General features: G+C 43.5%; 1 protein-coding gene across 1 annotated transcript in view; it reads left to right on the top strand.

Moving 5' to 3' along the window:
* CPPED1 (calcineurin like phosphoesterase domain containing 1) overlaps nucleotides 1-16,305 on the top strand; it is a 188,702-nt gene extending 172,397 nt beyond the window's left edge. The window contains exon 5 of the mRNA XM_082429701.1: nucleotides 15,619-16,305. Within this exon, the coding sequence (XP_082285827.1) occupies nucleotides 15,619-15,653 (35 nt within the window). The 3' untranslated portion in view covers nucleotides 15,654-16,305. The remainder of the gene's footprint in view (nucleotides 1-15,618) is intronic.
* The last annotated feature ends 4,853 nt before the right edge of the window (nucleotides 16,306-21,158 follow it).

Raw genomic sequence — 21,158 nt, 5'->3', positions numbered from 1 at the left:
GAGCAGGCTTCAGACAACGCACCTTAGAAGTTAGTCGTGGGTTTTATTTACTTAAATTCAAAATATTTAGTAACAGGGTGGCATGGACGCTGAGCAGTCAGAACAGATTGAGCTTGTCAGTAGCTCCCTTATTTCTCTCAAGTGATATTAGCCTTTCATTTAAGAGAGTAATAAACACTTTTCTTTTTAAAAGAAATATTCAGTAAAAAAAATGAGTGGCTTTAAAGGAAAGTATTAAGTAAATAATGGTGCATGTGGATATAGCATAAGGCAACAGAGAGCTGCCAAAGGAGTTTTTAGAAACAGCATTATTGAGAGAGAGCTCACATAACACACAGTTTACGCCTTTAAAGCAGGCCATTCTTAGTTTATTCACAGGGATGCTGCAACCGTCGTCACTATTTAATTTTACAATATTTTCATCACCCCAAAAAGAAAGCCGATACACCCATTGATCATCACTCCCCATTCCCTTCCTCCTCCCCCCAGCCCCTGGCAACCACCAGTCTGTTTTCTGTCTCTCTGAATTTGCCTATTATGGACATTTCATATCAATGGACTCAGACAATATTTGTCCTGTTGTGTCTGGTTTTTTTTCACATGTTTTCAAGGCACATCCATGTTGTAATGGATATTGGTACTTTATTCCTTATTATAGCCAACTGTTATTCTATTGTATGGATAGACCACATTCTTTTATACATTCATCAGCTGATGGACAGTTAGATTGCTTCTAACTTTCTAACTTTTGTTTAATGTTAATTGTTTCTAACTTTTTGGCTATTATGATTACGCTACTATGTTTGTGTACAGATTTTTGTGTGAACACATGTTTCAGTTCTCTTGGATATACACCTAGGAGAACAAGTAGCGGGTTGTATAGTAACCATGTTTAAGCTTTTGAGGACCTGCAGGCTCTTTTCCAGGCAGCTGCACCTTTAACATTCCCACCAGCAATGCTTGAGTGTTCCTACCTCCCCAAATCCTTGCCAGCACTTGTTATTGTCTGTCTTTTAAATTATGACCATCCTAGTAAGTGTAGAGTGGTATCTCATTGTGGTTTCAGTTTGCATTTCCCTAGAGATTAATGATGTTGAGTATTTTTCATGTGCTTATTGGCCATTTGTCAACTTTGGAGAAATGGAGAAGGACTTTGGGTTAAAGTGTACACCATAAACGAATTTGTGCTTTGGAAGTTCACAGCTGAGGGCAGGTCAGACTGCAGTGACATCATACGAAGGCTGCTGAGCACGTAACACCTTGCCTGGAATACAGCAGGTCCTCAAACGTGACTTTTCTTCCCTTTCTTCTCTATTAATCACAATTGTTTAAAAGGGGTTTTTCTTTTGGAACCAACATATGCCCCACTGAAACAGCCGCGCATCAAATCTCAATCATTCATTAACCAATTCAACAAATATTTTGGAGTTACACAGAGGAGGCCACCCTTTTCTGCTGCTGGGGACAGCCTTTCAGGTGTTTGAGGACAGTTGCCATGTTTCGATTCAACCTTCTGTTTCTGGGCTAAAACAGCTTTTAGGCCTTCAAACGTTGATTTTTAAGACATAAGACCCAGACCCCTCATTATATGGTGAACTCTTCCTGGATTTTATCTAGTTTGTCATTGTCTGTGTTACATAGTCTCAGCTGCAAACAAGAGACTCAGAATACCTGCAGCCTGAACAAGACAGAGACGGCTCTGCTCTGCAAAGTTGTCAAGGGCCCAGGCTCCTTCCATCTTGTTGCTCTGCCTCCGCTAAGACGTTGCCCTTGTCCACATGGCCCAAGGTGACGACCCCCTTCATGGCCACACTTTAGCCAGCAGGGAGGAAGGGAGGGAGGACAAGCATCTTTCTTTTTAAAGAAATTGCACATTTCACTTCTGCTTACATCCTCTTGGCCAGAACTTGGCCACATGGCCCCACTTAACTTCAAAGAATCTGAGAAATACAGTTTATATCCTGGGTGGGCAGGTGTCCCATAAAAATTGTGTGTTCTGTCATTATAGAAGGAGGGAAGGATGGATATTGAGGCATTTCAAGTCTCTGCCACAGTAGCCTCCAGAAACACACTGGCTGGCCACTGGGGAGGGGTCCTTGACCTCTATGTGCAGGTGGCCCATCATGTTTCCTCAGCCCATCCAATTTGGATGAATTTGAATTTGGCCCAGCCAAATTCAGTAGTCTTACATAGGAAGCTCTAGAAGGGGGTGGAAGAAAAGGTGAAGGATGTATAGAAGAAAAGAAAGGTTGGAAATGGTCTCAGATGTCTTTAGCCCTGTTCTCTTGTTTTTAGTTCCAAAGCCTCTTATCATGATGAATGTGGCTGGTGACAGCTGTGAGGTTAATGGCCGTCTTGGGACAAAACTTCTGCTGCTGGGCCTCCAATTCATTTGCGGTGATTGCTGTAATGGAGCCAGTTGAGAAGAATCTTAGAAACTGCACTTAACATAGTTGTTGCCAAGACGGAGTACACATGCCCCAGGGGACAGTTAAGACAGTTCACTGGGGAGTAGTATAAACCTAAAAGTTTCACTTTTGAAAATCTCATTCTTTGAAAACTTTTCTTTGGAGGTTGTATGTATTATAAACAGCATATTTGAACACATTTCATAATTTCTAAATTAAAAAAAACTTGTGAGTTCATGCTCAGAAATTTGCAGACAAGGTCACATGATCAAGGGTTTTGGAAGCACACACCAAAGAGAAGCAGACGTCATTGTGGGGCACCTCACAGGCCCCTCCTCCTCCTCTTACTGTCCGTCAGAGCCAGCCCAGGTTCTAAGTCCCTTTACCTGAAACTCTCGCATCAGAACCATGGGAGCGGGGTGTTTATCTTCCACAGTAAAGTTAAAGTGGTGCTGATTCAACTCCTTCTGCGCAGGGAGTCGAGATGAATGGCATTAGGAAGGAAAGCATTTGTCTAGTGGAATCACACCATCCAGCACAAAGTATCCTCTGGCCAGCAGAGGTTTTATATCCAGATAGCGTCATGATCTGCTCTCTGAACACGAGTGATCCTTGCCTCTGCTTTTCCCTTTTCCCCCCGAGTTTGTTTTATTGACGATGATGGCCAGCTGCCTTGAACGAAGTCCAATTTCAATAGCAAAACACTAGACCTTGAAAGCAAACTGTAACAAGTAAAACATAGGCAGATGAGAAGCCTTCCTTTTCGATCGTTGCTTATTGGTGCTTTCTCAACCGTAGTCTCCTACCTTTCAATGCAATCTTTGCTGTCAGTGTAGGAGAGTAAATAAAATTGCTGGGCACAGTAGTAGTTTGGTTATTTTTCCTCTCGTTTAGTGTGGCATCCATCCATGTATCCATCCAACAAATGTTTATGGAGCACCTCTTCTAGGGGCTAGGAATGCAGAGAGCAAGCCAGAATCACTGCCTTGTAAAAGCGTACCTTCCATGAGTGGAGAGAGACACTAATAAATTCATAGGTAAAATATATGGTGTGATGACTATTATGGAGAAGCAAAGACAGGGCTGTGTGGAAGGAGTGTCCTGTTCAAGGGTCGTTTACAATTTTCAGCAGGGCGGTTTGGGAAGGCTTCACTGGGGGAGTGACATTCATTCCAGCAGAGACCTGAAGGAAGTTGGGGACTTTCTCAACCTCAGCACCGTGGGCATTCTAAACTGGGGAATTCTCCGTTGTGGGGGCCTGTCCTGTGCACTGTAGGATGTTTGGCAACATCCCTAGCCTCTACCCACCAGATGCCAGTAGCAGCCCCCCAGGCGTGCTCATCAAAGCCATCTCCAGACATCCCAACTGTCCCCTGGGGGGCCAAGTCACACCCCAATTGCAGACTACTGCTCCAAGGCAAGAGATTCCCATGCAGACAGAACAGCAAGTGCAAAGGGCTCAGGGAGGAGAGTTCCTGCTGTGTTCTAGAAATAGCGAGGAAGCCAACGAGGATGGAGCGGAGTGAGCAAGGGGGAGAGTAGAGGGAGGTGAGGTCAGAGAGGCCTTGGAGAGCCTGGCCATTGTAAGTCACTATGAATAATGCATGTATGAATATTCTTATGCCTGACTTGTATTGGACATGTGTACTCATTTCTGTTGGGTACATACCCAGGAGCAGAATTACTGGGTCTTGGGGACGCATATGTTCAACCTCAGTAGATACGTCAGTCTTCCAAAGTGTTTGTACTGATTCGTCCTCCCACCAGCAGGATGAAAATTGTGTACCACATCCTGGCCAACACTTGGTATTTCCTGTCTTTTTCCATTTTAGGATTTTGGTGGTTGTGGAGTGCTGTCTCATTTCAGTTTTTTTAATTTTATTTATTATTTTGTATTGGAGTATAGTTGATTTACAATGTTGTGTTTCAGGTGTACAGCAAAATGATTCACTTATACATATTTGTATATCTATTCTTTTTCAGATTCTTTTCCCATATAAGTTATTACAGAGTATTGAGTATAGTTCCCTGTGCTATACAGTAGGTCCTTGTTGTTTATCTATTTTATATATAGTAGTGTGTATATGTTAATTCCAAACTCCTAATTTATCCCTCCCCCAAACCTTTTCCCTATGGTAACTATAAGTTTGTTTTCTATGTCTGTGAGTCTGTTTTGTAAATAAGTTCATCTGTATCATTTTTTTAGATTCTACATATAAGTGGTATCATATGATATTTGTCTTTATCTTTGACTTGCTTCACTTAGTATGATAATTTCTAGATCCATCCATGTTGCTGCAAATGACATTATTTCATTCTTTTTTATGGCTGAGTAATATTCCAATGTATATATGTACCACATCTTCTTTATCCATTCACCTGTCAATGGACACTTGGGTTGCTTCCATGTCTTGGCTATTGTAAATAGTGCTGCTATGAACACTGGGGTGCATGTATCTATTTGAAGCATGGTTTTCTCCAGATATATGCAGTTCTAATTTATGTTTCCTTGATGACTGATGACATTTAATACTCTTTCATATGTTTTATCAGCCACTTGAGTACCCTCTTTCATGAAGCATCTGAGCAGGTGTTTTGCTCATTTTTCTATTGGGTTGCCTGTCTTTTTCTTATTGTTTGGTAGGAGTTCTTTATCTTCTGGATCTGAGCTGTTTGTGGGTTATGTTGATTGTGAATATATTCTCCCACTCTAGGGGTTTGAAGGTTGTTATTTGTTTTAGTTTTCTATTGCTGCATAGAAAATTACCTCAAACATAGCTGCTGATACACAGCACACATGTATCAGCTCACATCCGTAGATTGGAAGTCTAGCAGAGTTTGGCTAGGTTTTCTGCTCAGGGCATCACAAGCTAAATCAGGGTATCAGCAGGGTTGAGTTTTCATCTAGAAGATATGGGGAAAATCCACTTCCAAGCTCATCCTTGTTATTGGCAAATTCAGTCCCTTCTGTCTGTAGGACTGAGGTCCCCATTTCCTTGCTGGCTGTCAGCTGGGAGCTGCTCCCATGTGGTCCTCTCCATCTGCAAAGGCAGCAACAGGTGCCAGATTTTTCTCATGCTTTGGACTTCTGGCCTCCTCTGTCTCTCATCTCTAGAGCCAGATTTAAAGGGCCCTTGTGATTAGGTCAGGCCCACAAGATACTCTCCCTTTCAATTAACTCAAAGTCAAGTGATTAGTAACCTTAATTATATCTTCAGAACCGCTTTTGTCCCTGTGTAGATAATATAATCACTGGACTGACATCCCATCATTTCATAGGTTTCACCCCCTCTAGATGGTCACTGGGGACTTAGAATCCTGCCCACCAAGTATTTAAATAGACTGATCAGAGAGGGCCTTACTGAGAAGGTGACATTTGAGCAAAGATCTAGGGACAACGTGTCCTGAGCAGAAGATATAGCAACTGCAAGCCCTGAAGGGGGAGCGTGATACCACAGGAGGGCAGGGTGGCTGGAGAAACTGAGGGAGGGTCTTGGGAGGGAAGGCTGGGGCCGGGGAGGAGGGTGTCTGGGGCTGTGTGGTTAGTGCCTTATAGGCCATTGTTAAACATGGTAGGGTTTTTTTTTAAATTAATTTTTATTGGAGTATAGTTGATTTACAATGTTGTATTAGTTTTAGGTGTGAATCAGTGAATCAGTTATATGTATACATATATCCACTCTTTTTTTAGATTCTTTTCCCATACAGGTCATTACAGAGTATTGAGTAGAGTTCCCTGTACTATACAGTAGGTCCTTATTAGTTATCTATTTTAGATATAGTAGTGTGTGTATGTCCATCCCAAGCTCCCAATTTATCCCTCCACTCCCCCTTTCTCCCTGGTAACCATAAGTTTGTTTTCTACATCTGTGACTCTAGAACAGGGTAGGTTTTATTGTGAGAGAAATGGGGAGAAACTGGAGGGATTTAAGAAAAAGTGACATTTTCTGATGGATTTTTTAGGCTGTTGGGTTGAGAATCATCAGTATGGGGGCAAGGGCAAGAGCCGGGGCAGTTATGAGGCTAACGCAATAATCCAGGTGAGAGGGGCAGGTGGCTTGAAGCGAGGTGGTAGCCAAGGAGATGGTGGGAAGAGGTAGGACCCTGGATATATTTTGACAGGAATTGCTAATAAACAGAGTATGTGAGGCATGGGGGGGAAAAAGGGACTGAAAGATTAGTCCAGAGCTTCTGGCCTGCTCATTGTAGTTACTCAGGGACCCTGAGGGAGGAACAATTAGGAATGCAGCAGGCTCCCGGGGATGATCAGGAGCTCTGTTTGGACGTGTTAAGTTTGAGATGTTGATGAGATGCCACATGGAGCTGTCAAGTGAGCAGGTGAAAATACAGGCTGGGAAGCAGGGAGCAGCATGGGTGACAGACATACATCTGGGGGTCATCAGCCTGGGGTAGCCAGGAGACCGATGCAGTCACTCATATAAGTGGAGGGGAGAGGTCTGGGACCAAGCCCTGGGATGCTCTGCAGGAAGAGGTGGGGGGGGGGGAGATGAGGAGGAACCAGCAAGAGAGAACGGATGAGAGTATCCAGAGAAGTAGGATGGAAGCCAGGAGGGTGTGGCATCCTGTCTCCCAAGTGAAGAAAAGCTTACAAGGAGAGAATGAGCAGCTTCATCAGATGCTGTAATGGTCAAGTCACATGAGAACCAAGATTTGACCATCGGGTTTCACCATGGGGAGGTCATTGGTAATCTTAACAGAGTCATTTGAGGTCAGAGGCCGAGAAATGCTAGATCAGAGGGGCTCAAGAGTGAGTGGGAGGCTTCCCTGGTGGTGCAGTGGTTGAGAATCCGCCTGCCAATGCAGGGGACACAGGTTCGATCCCTGGTCCGGGAAGATCCCACATGCCGCAGAGAAACTAAGCCCATGCGCCACAACTACTGAGCCTGTGCTCTAGAGCCTGTGAGCCACAACTACTGAGCCCATGTGCTGCAACTACTGAAGCCCGCATGCCTAGAGCCCATGCTCCGCAATGAGAAGCCACCGCAATGAGAAGCCTGCATACCACAACGAAGAGTAGTCCCCGCTCGCTGCAACTAGAGAAAGCCTGTGCACAGCAACGAAGACCTAATGCAGCCGAAAATAAATAAATAAATTGTTTTTTTTAAAAAAAAAACCCGTTTCTTAAAAAAAAAAAGAAAGAGTGAGTGGGAGGAGAGGAATGTGGAGAACGCATTGGAGAAGAGAGCAAGTCAGGATACGACAGGTTATGCTGCAGTAACAAACATCCTCCAATGTCATTGTCTTCATACAAGTTTATTTCTTGTTCATAATATGTGTTCAGTAGAGGTCAGCAAGAGAGTGCTGGTCATTGGAGCTACCCTGTTGCCCAGGCCAGTAGAGGGTCTCTCTCAACACAAACTTGCACCATCACAGAGGGAAGGGAGGGGAATTATGCACCAGCCATGCAAGCTTCTACCTGGAATAGACATGTGTCACTTCCTTTCAAATTTCACAGGCCAAAGCAAGTCACATGGCTATGCCTAACATCAAAGAGTGTCCAGAAGGAGGGAACCAGGGATATCAATGAATAGCTCTAATGAATAACACAGAAAACATAACCTGTATGTGAACTTTCTTGCAAATCACTTCATTTATTCAACAAATATTGAATAATATCCCACTATGCTGGGGAGTTACTCTAGGGGCTGAGATTGTAATGGTGAGCAAGGTTGAGCTTGTGGAGTAGGGGTGGACCAGTCACGTACGAGCAAATGGTAAGATAATTCAGAATAAAATAGAACATGATGGGGGGTATGTGTGATGCTGTTTTACAACAGGATGGCCAGGGACGGCTGCTCTGAGAAGAAGACACATGACTTGAGAACAGAGGATGAGAAAGATTCAGAGATGTGAGCATCAGACTAAGAGTCCAGGGTGAGGTGGGCATATCTGAGGTAGAGGAAGGAGGCCACAGGGCAGGTCATGCCAAGTCATGGGATTAGCGTGGTCAGCAGGACCCGGGGACACAGTCAGGGATTGCATTTCAACCTAAGCCCACGGAGAGCTGTGAGTGAGTTTTAAACACAGGGATGACATGATCTGATTGTATTTTTAAAACATTATTTGATCCAGTGGAATAACTCAGCAATAAGAGACTAAATTATTGATATGCACAAAACCATGGATGAGTCTCCCAAAGATTATGCCAAGTAAAAGAAGCCGGATACAATGAGTATATACTATACGATTTGATTTATATGATGCCAAGTAACAGGCAAACTAATCTATAGTGATAGAAATCAGAAAGTGGGTGCTTGGCGGGGTAGGGCGGAAATTAACTGGAAAGGGGCAGGAGAGAACTTGCTTTCTTTTTTTTTTTTAGGCTTTTTAAAAAAAATTGAAGTATAGTTGATTTACAATGTTGTGTTAATTTCTGCTGTACACCCAAGTGACTCAGTTATACACATATGTACATTCTTTTTTATATTCTTTTCCATTATGGTTTATCCCAGGAGATTGAATATAGTTCCCTGTGCTATACAGTAGGACCTGGTTGTTTATCCATTCTAAATGTAATAGTTTGCAGCTACTGACCCCAAACTCCCAGTCCATCCCTTCCCCTCCCCCTCCCCCCTCCCCCCTCCCCCTTGACAACCATGAGTCTGTTCTCTGTCAGTGAGTCTGCTTCCGTTTCCTAGATAGGTTCATTTGTGCCCTGTTTTAGATGCCACGTGTAAGTGGTATCATATGGTATTTGTCTTTCTCTTTCTGACTTATTTCACTCAGTATGATAATCTCTAGTTGCATCCATAGGAGAGAACTTTCTGGGAAGAAGGAAATACTCTTTCTTATTAGGTGTAATATACATGTGATACACTAGTGTATATTACACACATGGCATATACATTTACATACCTACTTATATATAATTTGTATGTATTGTGTGTGTATACATAGGTACACACATATGTACATATGCATATGGGAATAGAACAGAGACCAGCTGGCAGGCTGCTGGGTCTCCAGGCGAGGGTGATGGTAACCTGGAGGGAGTGATGGCAGAAGCAGATAGATTTGGAGAGTGTGTTACTTTCCTGTGACTGCTGTAACAAATTACTACAAATTTTATGGCTTAAAATAACAGAAACTTATTCTCCAATAATCCTAGAGGCTACAAGTCCCAAATCAAGGTTCTGGCGGGGCCACGCTCCAGCTGAAGGCTCTAGGGAAGGGTCCTTTCCTGCGTCTTCCAGCTTCTGGTGGTGGTGGCCATCCATCCTTGGTGTTCCCCGGCCTGTAGCTGCATCACTCCAGTCGCTTCATCCGTCTTCACACAGGCTTTGTCTCTGTGTGTCTTCTCTTCTTTTTATAAGGACACTAGTCACTGGAGTTAGGATACCCGACTTCAGTAACCTCATCTTAACAACTAATTACATCTGTAAAGAGCCCATTTCCAAATAAGGCCACATTCTGAGATTCAGGTAGACATGAATTTTGGGCGGACATGAAACAACCAGTATGAATAGAATTTGAAGGCAGAGTAGAAGGGACTTGCTGATGGATTGAATGTAGTGGGAAGAGGGTGACGGAAGAGGAGTCGTGTGATTCAAGTTGCAGGTTGAACAGCCCGGGGAGAGGCGCCCTTCACCTACACAGGGGAAAGGAGGAGGGGCAAGTTTGGGGGAGGCCTCAGGAGTTCCATTTGGGGCATATTTAGTTGGAGATGCCCATTAGACGTTCCCGTGGGACCTGAATGTAAACTGGGGTATTGTGAGTGTATAGATGGTAAGCAATGGGTAAGACCCTCAGAAAAGAAGAAGCCAGTACCCATTCTTGAGTCTTAATGCTGAGACGTTTCAAAATGTAGAGACGGAAGTCCCAGCAGCATTTGTGAATCTTCAAACACACAGACACAGAAATGCAAGTTACTGTAATAACAATCAAAAGGTGGGCTTTAAGACATCGTAGTTGTACTGCAGAGATAAGTCAGAATTACTGTCCACGTGTTCATGTAACTTGACAAAACAACCCACTCAAATTCACCTAATTCATTTCAAGTGGGACAGGGAAACACTTCAGTTTTGTAAAGAATGAAAAAGCTCTTACAGTATTCAGCATCAGAAAATTGTCAGCCTCTGGGTGATCCAGATTTTGCATTCCTCTTCCTAGTCAGGGTTAGGGAACCACAAAAAGAAATTTTCAAGAGACCTGCTCTCTGGCAGACACAGAACCCCCCAGCACAGAATACAGGGAGCCCCATCCTTGGAGAAAGTCTATGGAGTGCCCCTCGGGGATGAGGGTAAACTGATATCTCATGGTCCCAGTGATGTGTTTGGGGCCCACATGCACCCCGTCCCTAGTTCAGGGTTCATAGCCACCTGGGTGGGGTGTTTAAAGATGGGTGAACCTGAGAAGACCAACACATCACCCCCATTCACAGAGCATCTGCTTGGGGGCCAGGCATGAGCTGGGATGCAGTGATCAATAAGGCTTAAGTCCGAGCCTTTACTCTCTGGGCCATTACAGTTAGGGCCAAGGTCCAATCAGCATCTTGGCCAGCTTTTCAGAGAAGTCTCATAGATGAAGGTAGATGATTGTTCCTTTTAACCAGGAGATACGGAGAAGAGTCCTAAAAGTAAGCGATCATTCACTTCACTATTCATTCACTGAACAAATATCTACTGAGTGTCTACTACGTTCCAGCAATGGGTGTGCAATGGTGCATAAAACCAACATGGTCCATTCCCTCTAGAGCAGGGGCAGCTGCCATCATAAGTAAGCAACCTTACAAATAAATGTTTAAGTATTGATATATACTACACAGTTTATGAGAGACTGGAAATAATGGTAGACCAGGAGGTCAGGAAAGGCTTCTCTGGGGAAGTGATGTTCAAGTTGGACCCAAAGAATGAGTGAGCCAGGCAGAAAAGGCAGGAAGAGCAATCCAGGCGGGGGGGACCAGCATGCGCAAAGGGACCGGGGTAGGTAAGGGCTTAGCACGCTTGAGCCATGGGACAATCAAGAAGGTGGGTGGAGGGGAGTAGAAGGGATGAGGGAAAGTGGGGAGACAGGCACAGAGAGGATTCGCGGGACTATCCTTACGTCTCCAGATGCAAACACAACCTTCAGAGACTCCAGGCCTGGGTTTCAGTCCTGCCCTCGGCTCTCACCAGTGGGGTGACCTGCGGCCCGTTGTCTTGGAACATTTGCCCTTGTGGGAGGAGCCATGAGTGCCCTTCTACCCAGATGCCTCCACACTGGTTTGGGAAGGCTGTGAAGTCCCCAGTACAGATATTCCTAGACTCGGCAGCAAGGCCATTTAATCTCCCTGGGCCTCAGTTTGCTCATCTGTGAGATGGGGGTAGTAACAGCGCCTGCCTTATAAGGTTGGGGTGAGGAGTGATGAGATATTTATGTGAAGGACTCCATTCAGGGCCCAGAATCTCGCAGGCATTCAGTAGCTGTTTGTGCCTAATACTTCTTTTCCTGTCATCGCTGCTGTTACCTCTGCTGCCCAGGTTCTCCAGGGTGGTCCCCAGACTGGGGGAAGGGGCGTTGCCTGGGAGCTCGTTAGAAATGCACATTCTCAAGCCTCAGCCAGCCGTCCAGCAGCAGAAGTTCTGGGGGTGGGCCCAGCGACTGGGTTTTAGCAGGCCCTCTGTATGCTGGCAATTTACCGTCAAATGTGAGGCCCACTAGGATACTGAGGGCAAGGGGTGCTTGAGCACCACTCACAGGGAGCCAGGAGCTGAGGGCCAGACGCTGGCAGCACGGAGACCCCACAAAGCCACAGAAAGTAAAAGTAGGTAAAGAAAATGTGGTTTGTCCACACAATGAAATACTATTCAGACATAAAAGGGAATGAAGTACTGACACTTGCCACAGTAGAGATGAACTTGAAAACATCATGCTTAGTGATAGAAGCCAGTCATGGACCAGAGGGGGCCAGGATCTGGTCCCCTGGGGCTGTCGGCCTCGGGTGGTCCTGTTCTCATCACGAAAGGTGCCCCGTCCCCCAAAGTGATGGGGACGATATGGATGTCCCTGAGGCGGAAGGTGGCCTCTCTGAACCTCAGCCCCAGCCAGTGTCCCAGGTGACAGCTTGTCAGGCCAGCTCAGGGGGTGTGCAAATTAAAAAACCTGCGCACACAGGACATCTACTGGATTCATCACTTAGCTGTTTCCCAGAAAACTCTGATTACATAAAGACAAAGAACACGACGTGATAAATACTGTGCCTAGGAAACAGCAAGAGAAAGGAAACAGAGCAGGGGACACAGCAGGGGGACCGATTTGCAGAAGCCAGAACGGTCACAGAATAGCGGTGTGAAACGAGAGGAAGTTATTATTATAATTATTTTTTCTGGTAAAGACACATCGAGGTTGATCTGCTCATTTCCACACGCCCACAGTCCTCGGGGAGGGAGTCCAGGCAAAGGTGAGGCTTGGACACAGCAGCCCCTCCCCCACAAGCATGTTGTGCTTCTGTATAAGGTGGCCTTCAGTGCTGTGCAGCCTTGGGCACGTTGCCATACCTCTCTGGGCCTGTTTCCTCCATGGGACGCTGTAATGGGGCTGCCCAGTCTCCACGGCAAGGGGTGGGAAGGACCATTTATTGAGCACTTGCTGTATGCTCATGCTCTGTAACTATCCTCTCTGGGTTCTCCCGTCCACCCTGTGAGGTGAACAACATTGTTCCCACCTGACAGGTAGACTGAGGCTGCAGAGGGGTGAGCATCTGCCTGAGTCTCAATCCCTGTCCTTCCAGGATCTTTGTTGAGCTTCTTCAGAGTGTTTGGGTTTGCAAGGCGCTTCCCTTCCCCACGGGGTAGAATGGGGATGATCTGTTATCTCCACCTCGTGGGATTGTGAGGATTTTAAATAAGCTAAGGTGGCGGACGTGGAGATGTGCTAGTGCACTCGCTTTACAAAACGTTCTTGCTCCTGAAACGTGCCAGGGGCGTCTTGGCAGAGCAGTGGGGTCAGAGCAGAGAAAGTGAGGAACAAGTGTACACCCGGCAGGACTTCCCTGGTGGCACAGTGGTTAAGAACCAGCCTGCCAATGCAGGGGACACGGGTTCGAGCCCTGGTTCAGGAATATCCCACATGCTGCAGAGCAACTAAGCCCGTGCGCCACAACTACTGAGCCTGCGCTCTAGAGCCTGTGAGCCACAACTACTGAGCCCATGTGCCACAGCTACTGAAGCCCACGTGCCTAGAGCCCGTGCTCCGCAACAAGAGAAGCCACCGCAGTGAGAAGCCCGCACACAGCAATGAAGACCCAACGCAGCCAAAAAAAAAGAAGTGTACACCCAGCATGTGCAGCCCGGGGGAAGATACACGATCAACAGGTAACGAGAAATGAATGTGAGACGCTGAACAGCATCTGTGTTGGCGGACGCTGGGGATGTCTGAGCGGGGCTGGTGCTCTAAGGGCTTTGTGTGTTTTACACACTTAATACAACAACCCATAAGGAAGGTGTGCTTTTATCCTCATTTCACAGATGGGGACACTGAGGCCCAGAGAGGGCAAGAGAGGCGCCCACGGTCACACAGGAGGTGGCAGAGCTGGCATGCAGGTCACTGCCTTGCAGGGGTCAATGCTTTTTCATCAGAGGTGCTCAAGGGCTTTCTTCACTCACCTAGCGTTTCTGGGTCTGAGCATCATGTTTATGTGAGTAAGCTTGAGGAACCAGTAAGTGCCGGCCGTGTCATCAATGAGGGAAATCCCAGGGGCCCTTTATGGCAGGCAGCCTTCTCAGAGGAGCCGGCCCTGCCTCCCTCTCCTTTCCTCAATGCTTTCAGCCCTGGTTCGTGCCCATCTCCCTTCCCTGCGGACTGTTAGGATAGAGGCAACCACTGCAATCAAGCCAACACAGCGATAACTCAAGTCGCATGTATTTTTTGGTTTCCCAGTGCATATAAAAGTTCTGTGTACACTATACTGTAGTTTATTGTGTGCAGTACCATTATGTCTAAAAAACAATGTACATGCCTTAATTAAAAAATACTTTATTGCTAAAAATGCTGTCATCTGACAATGCAGGGATATCACAAACCTTCAATTTGTTTTTTTTAAAAAAAAGTAATATCTGTGAGGTGCAGTAAAACAAAGTATGCCTGCATTTTAGAAGTCATCTTGCAACCCCCAGCTTGAGTAGTAATTCTCCAGCAGCCGCTTGACAGTGATCCACTAACTTCTGTTTGATCACAAAGTTTACCTCTTTCAAGGAGTCTTTATACAGCCCATGATAAATGTTTCTGTTATAAATTTTTCCATTATATTGACTTAAAGTCTTCAAACTTTGAAGTCCAAATTAGTGACAGAGAGATCCACGGTAGCACAGGATAGAAAACACCACACATTAGTGAACTTCCATTCAACTTTTCTTTCATTATTCTTTTAATGCCCTTTAGTGAAAAGAGCTAACGCTTGGGTGTGGACAGACTTGGGTTTGAATCCCTAGCCGTATACACTTGGGCAAGCTAATCACTCCTCTGGGCTTTAATAATCTCTTCTATGAAATCAGGATAATTATTTATTTTAATTGTGAAAAAGTACACATCACATAACATTTACCGTCTTAACCATGTTTAAGTATACAGTTCAGTGGCATTAAGTACATTCATATGGTTGTACAACCATCACCCCTGTCTGTCTCCAGAACTTCTCCATTCTGCAGAACTAAAACTCTGTACCCATTAAACAATAGTCCTCAACCCCTCTTCCCATCCCCTGGCAACCACCATTGTATTCCGTCCCTGTGAGTTTCACTATACTAAGTACCACGTGTAAGTGGAATTAGACAGTACTTGTCCTCTTGTGTCTGGCTTATTTCACTTACCATCATGTCTTCATGGTTCATCCATGTTGTAGGTTGTCAGAATTTCCTTCCTTTTTAAGGCTGAGTACTCTCCATTGTATGCAAGTACTACATTTTGCTTAACCATTCTGTCAGTGGACGCTTGGGTTGCTTCTATGTTTCAGCTACTCTGAGTAATGCTGCTGTGTACGTGGGCGTACAAATATCTCTTCAAGACCCTGCTTTTAATTCCTTTCGATATATATCCAGAAGTGGAATTGTTGAATCATGTGGTAATTCTATGTTTAATTTTTTGAGGAACCACCACACTGTTTTTATAGCAGCTGCACCATTTTACATTCCCACCAACAATGCGCAAAGTTTCCAGTTTCTCTACATCCTCACTAACACTTGTTATTTTCTGTTCGCTTTTTTAAAAATGGTAGCCATCCAGGGGCTTCCCTGGTGGCGCAGTGGTTAAGAATCTGCCTGCCAATGCAGGAGACACGGGTTCGAGCCCTGGTCCGGGAAGATCCCACAAGCCACGGAGCAACTAAGCCCGTGTGCCACAACTACTGAGCCTGCGCTCTAGAGCCCATGAACCACAACTACTGAACCCACGTGCCACAACTACTGAAGCTCACACACCTAGAGCCCATGCTCTGCAACAAGAGAAGCCACCACAATGAGAAGCCTACGCACCCCAACAAAGAGTAGACCCCGCTTGCCGCAACTAGAGAAAGCCTGCGTGCAGCAACGAAGACCCAACACAGCCAAAAATAAATAAATAAAATAAATAAATAAAGAATCTGCCTGCCAATGCAGGGGACACGGATTTGAGCCCTGGTCGAGGAAGATCCCACATGCCGCGGAGCAACTAAGCCCATGCGCCACAACTACTGAGCCTGCGCTCCAGAGCCTGCAAGCCACAACTACTGAGCCCGCATGCTACAACTACTGAAGCCTGTGCGCCTAGAGCCTGTGCTCCGCAACAAGAGAAGTCATCGCAATGAGAAGCCCGTGCACCACAATGAAGAGTAGCCCCTGCTCGCTGCAACTAGAGAAAGCCTGCGTGCAGCAACGAAGACCCAATGCAACCAAAAATAAGTAAAATTTTAAAATTAAAAAAAAAATTAAAAAAATAAAATAAAATGGTAGCCATCCAAATGCGTATGAGGTGTTATCTCATTACAGTTTTGATTTGCATTTCTGTAATGATTACCGGCGTTGAGCATCTTTTCATGTGCTTTTGGTCACATGCTCTTTGTATATCTTAGGAGAACTGTCTATTCAAGTCCTTTGATCATTTTCGAATTGGGGTTTTTTGTTGTTGTTGTTGAGTTTTGAGTTCTCTACATATTCTGGGTATTAATCCCTTATCACAAATTTGATTTGCCAGTATTTTCTTCCATTCTCTGGGTTGTTTTACTCTGTTGATATTGTCTTATGATGTCCAAAATTTTTAAAGTTTTGGTAAGTTGAATCTATTTTTTCTTTTGTTGCTTGTGCCTTTGGTGTCATATTCAAGAAATCACTGCCAAATCAGTGTTGCGAAGCCTTCCCCCTGTGTTTTCTTCTAAGAGTTTTATACATTTATTTAGGTCTTTGATACCTTTTCAGATAATTTTAGTATACGGTGTTATGTAAGGCTCCAACTTCCTCTTCCACATGGACAACCAGTTTTCCCATTTGTTAAAAGACTGTCCTTTCCCCATCAAATGGTCCTGATACCCTTGTCAATGAATCATTTGGCCATATATGCAAGGGTTTATTTCTAGGTTCTCTATTCTATTCTATTTTTCTGTATGTCTTTCTTCACGCCACTACCGCACTGTTTTGTTTTTTTTTTTAAGACTTTTTTTGATGTGGACCATTTTTAAAGTCTTTATTGAATTTGTTACAATATTGCTTCTGTTTTATGTTTTGGCCTTTTGGCTCTGATCATGTGGGATCCTAGCTCCCCAACCAGGGGTTGAACCTGCACCCCACACATTGGAAGGCAAAGTCTTAACCACTGGATCGCCAGGAAAGTCCCACTGCCACACTGTTTTGATGACCGTAGCTTTGTTAAAAGTTTTGAAATCAAGGAATATGAGTCTTCCAGACTTGTTCTTCCTTTTCAAGATTGTTTTAGCTATTTTGGGTCCCCTGAGCTTCCGTATGAATCTTAAAATGGATTTTTTCTATTTCTGCAAAAAAAAAAAAAAAAAAAATGGTGATAGGGATTTTCATAGGGATTGCATTCAATCAGTCAATCACTTTGGGTAGTGACATCTTAATATTAAATCTTCTAATCCATGAAGATTACACATGGTATGTGTTTCCATTTATTTATGTCTTATCTAATTTCTTTCAGCAGTGTTTTATAGTTTATTGTACAAGTCTTTTACCTCTTTGGTTAATACCTAAGTATTCTTTTTGATGCTATTGTGAGTTGAACTGTTTTCATAATTTTCCTTTCAGATTATTCATTGTTAATGTACAGAAATGCAACTGATTTTTGTGTGCTGACTTTGTACCCTGCTACTTTGCTGAAATAGTTTATTATCTCTAACAGTTGTGGGGTTTTTGTTTGTTTGTTTTGTTTTGCAGAATCTTTAAGGTTTTCTATGTATAAGATGCTATCATCTATGAATAGAGAGGATTTTACTTCCTCCTTTTCAATCTGCATGCTTTTTATTTCTTTTTCTTGCCTAATTGCTCTGGTTAGAACTTCCAGTACTATGTTTGAATAGAAGTGGCAAAAGTGGACACCCTCATCTTGTTCCTGTTCTTAGAGGAAATGTTTTCAGTCTTTCACTGCTGAATATATATGGTGTTTGCTGTGTTTTTTTTAATATATGGTTTTTATTATGTTGAGGTATGTTCCTTCTATTCCTAGTTTGTTGAGTGTTTTTATTATGTAAGGGTGTTGAATTTTGTCAAATGCCTTTTCTGTATCTATTGAGATGATCAAGTGGGTTTTTTCCCCTTTCAATCTGTTCATGTGGCATATTATATTAACCAATTTTCACATGCTGAACCATCTTTGCATTCCAGGAATAAATCCCACTTGGTCATGGTGTATAATATTTTTAATATGCTGCTGAATTCTTTGTTAGTGTTTTGTTGAGGATTTTTGCATCAGTGTTCACCAGGGATATTGTTTGTAGTTTTATTTTGTAGTTGTTTTGTCTGCCTTTGTATCAGGGTAATACTGCCCTCATAGAATGAGTGAGAAGTCCCTCTTCTTCAATTTTTTGGAAAAGTTTGAGGATTGGCATTAGTTCTTTAAATGTTTGGCAGAATTCACCAGGGAAGTCATCAGGTCCAGAACTTTCCTTTCTCTGGAGATTGATTACTAATTCAATCTTCTTACTAGTTATACATAAGTTTATTCAGATTTTCTATTTCTTTGATCCAGTCTTGGTAGGTTTTGTGTTTCTAGAAATTTGTCCATTTCATCTAGGTTATCCAACTTGTTGGCATGAAATTGTTCATGGTACTCATAATCCTTTTATGTCTGTAGAATCAGTAGTAATGTCCCCATTTTCATTTCTGATTTTAGTAAATCGAAGCTTCTTCTTTTTTCGTTGGTCCATCTAGCTAAAGGTTTGTCAATTTTGTTGATACATTTCAACAACTTTCATTAATTTTCTCTGTTGCTTTTCCACTCTCTTTTATTTCTGCTCTAATTTTTATTATTTCCTTCCTTCCGCTAACTTTGAGTTTAGTTTGGTCTTTTTCTAGTTCCTGAAGTTGTAAATTAGAGTGCTGATTTAGGTCTTTCCAGTTTTTTAATATAAGCATTTATAGCTATAAATTTCTCCCTTGGCATTGCTTTTGCTGCATCCCATAGGTTTTGGTATGTCGTGTTTTCATTTTCATTTGTCTTGAAGTATTTTCTAATTTCCCTTGTGATTTCTTTGATCCATTGGTTGTTTGTATTGTTTTTCACAAATCTGTGAATTTTCCATTTTCCTTCTGTTCTTGATTTCTAACTTTATCCCATCAGGTTGGAGAGGACACTTTGTATGAAATCTATCTTTTAGAATCTGTTGAGACTTGTGGCCTAACATATGGTCTATCCTGGAAAATGTCCCATGTGCACTTCAGAAGCATGTATATGCCACTACTATTGGGTAAAGTGCTCTGTGTATGTCTGTTAGATTTAGTTGGTTTATTCTGTTAAATCCTGTTTCCTTACTTATCTTCTGTCTGATCGTTCTGTCCATTATTGAGAGTGGGTTATTGAAGTCACCAGCTATAACTGTAGAACTGTCTATTTCTCTGTTCAATTCTGTAAGTTTTTGCTTTCTATTTTTTGATAATTATTATTAGGTGCATAAATGTTTATAATTGTTATATCTTCTTCCTGTATTGAAACTTTCATTAAAATCTATTTTGTCTGATATTGTATAGCCACTCCTCTTTTGGTTACTACTTGCATGGAATATCTTTTTCCATACTTTCACTTTAAATCTATTTGTGGTTTTAGATCTAAAGTGAATCTCTTGTGGACAAAATATAGTTGGATCATGTGTTTTTATTCATTCTGCCAATCTTTGTCTTGGTTGGAAAGTTTAATCCATTTAAATTTAATTACTGATAAGGAGGGACATATTCTGTCATTGCTATTCATTTTCTATATGCCTTATAGCTTTTTTGTCCCTCATTCCATGCATTGCTGTCTTTGGTGTTTAGTTTTTTGTCATGAACTGTTCCTTTCCCATCTCCTTTTGTGTATATTCTATAGCTGTTTTCTTTGTGATTACCATGAGGATTACATTTAACAACCTAAAGTTACTTTGAATAATGATTTGAATTTACATCAGCTTAACTTTAGTAACAAAAAAACCCTGCTCCTTTACAGCTCCATCCCCACCCCTTTGTACATCTTTGTACATTGTGTGCTCCCAAACATAAACTAATAATTTTTTTAAATGCATTAGTCTCTTAAATTATGAAGAAAACAAAATGTGGAGTTACAAGGAGTTAAAACCAAAGTTACAAGTAATACTGGCTTTTAGACTAGCTTGTCAGTTGGGCTTGACTAGGGCTGGGTTTTTGCCAAGTAAGTGTGAAAGAGGGGCAGGGGAATCACGGATGTCCCTGAAAGGGAGCGATGATCCTCATGGCCCACAGAACCAGCACTGGGACGGGGGTGCTTGGCAAGAGTATGTGAGGAGGACAGGTTTTTAAAAATGACAGATTGCAGGCCTGAAAAATTTGAACAGTTGTTGCGGTGAGGGCCCTAGAGCAAAGTGCTGGGGTGACAGAGTGGATCAGAGCAGAGAGTCTGATGTCAAGATTACAGAGGTGGTGCAGTGATGGCCGCCACGTTGGTCTAGAAGAGCTGCAAGTGGCACGGAGGAATAGCCTCTGGAGAGGAAGCAGCTCAGAGAAGCGAGATGCGGGGTGTGGCTGGAGGGGATGGAGGGGCCCCTGAGTGAGGCGTTAATCATCAGTGAGTGAGAAGCAGCTCGGAGGTCAATATACAAGTCCAAGCGTAGGCGTAGAGAGTGTTACAGGTGCATGGCATGAACGTCAAAGGAATTGATGTTTTTAAGGAGGCAAAGTGGTTTGAAGCAGGGAAATTGAGAATTGGGAATATGGATTGAGGGAGAATAAAAAAGACAGCCTTTCCTTGGGGGAGCTCGAGTGAATAGGGCCCTTGGGAGATACCCATGCTTGGAGATGGCTGGGAAGCTGGAGGAGAGGTTGAGGATTATCGGGGAGTTTGTTCCGTACTGGAAGCGAGGGAGGGGAGACCAGGACAGATTAGAGCGTGGCCAAGACAGTTCAGGCTGTGGGCACGGCGGAAACAGTCCTCTGTTTCTTTTCTACCTTGAGGCTGGGGGACCTCGGGCCAGCACTCAACCTGTGCATAGTTTTCTCATCTCTTCAAATACAGGATACACTGGATTGGCATAGGGTTAAGTAACCTGGAGGCTATAGAGCACAGGACGCAGTGTGATCCATGTACACGCCCTCAGAAACCAGCATT

The sequence above is a fragment of the Balaenoptera physalus genome (assembly GCF_965194825.1).
Source record: "Balaenoptera physalus genome assembly, chromosome: 16".
NCBI lineage: Eukaryota > Metazoa > Chordata > Mammalia > Artiodactyla > Balaenopteridae > Balaenoptera > Balaenoptera physalus.
This window is presented reverse-complemented; position numbering and strand designations above follow the sequence as displayed.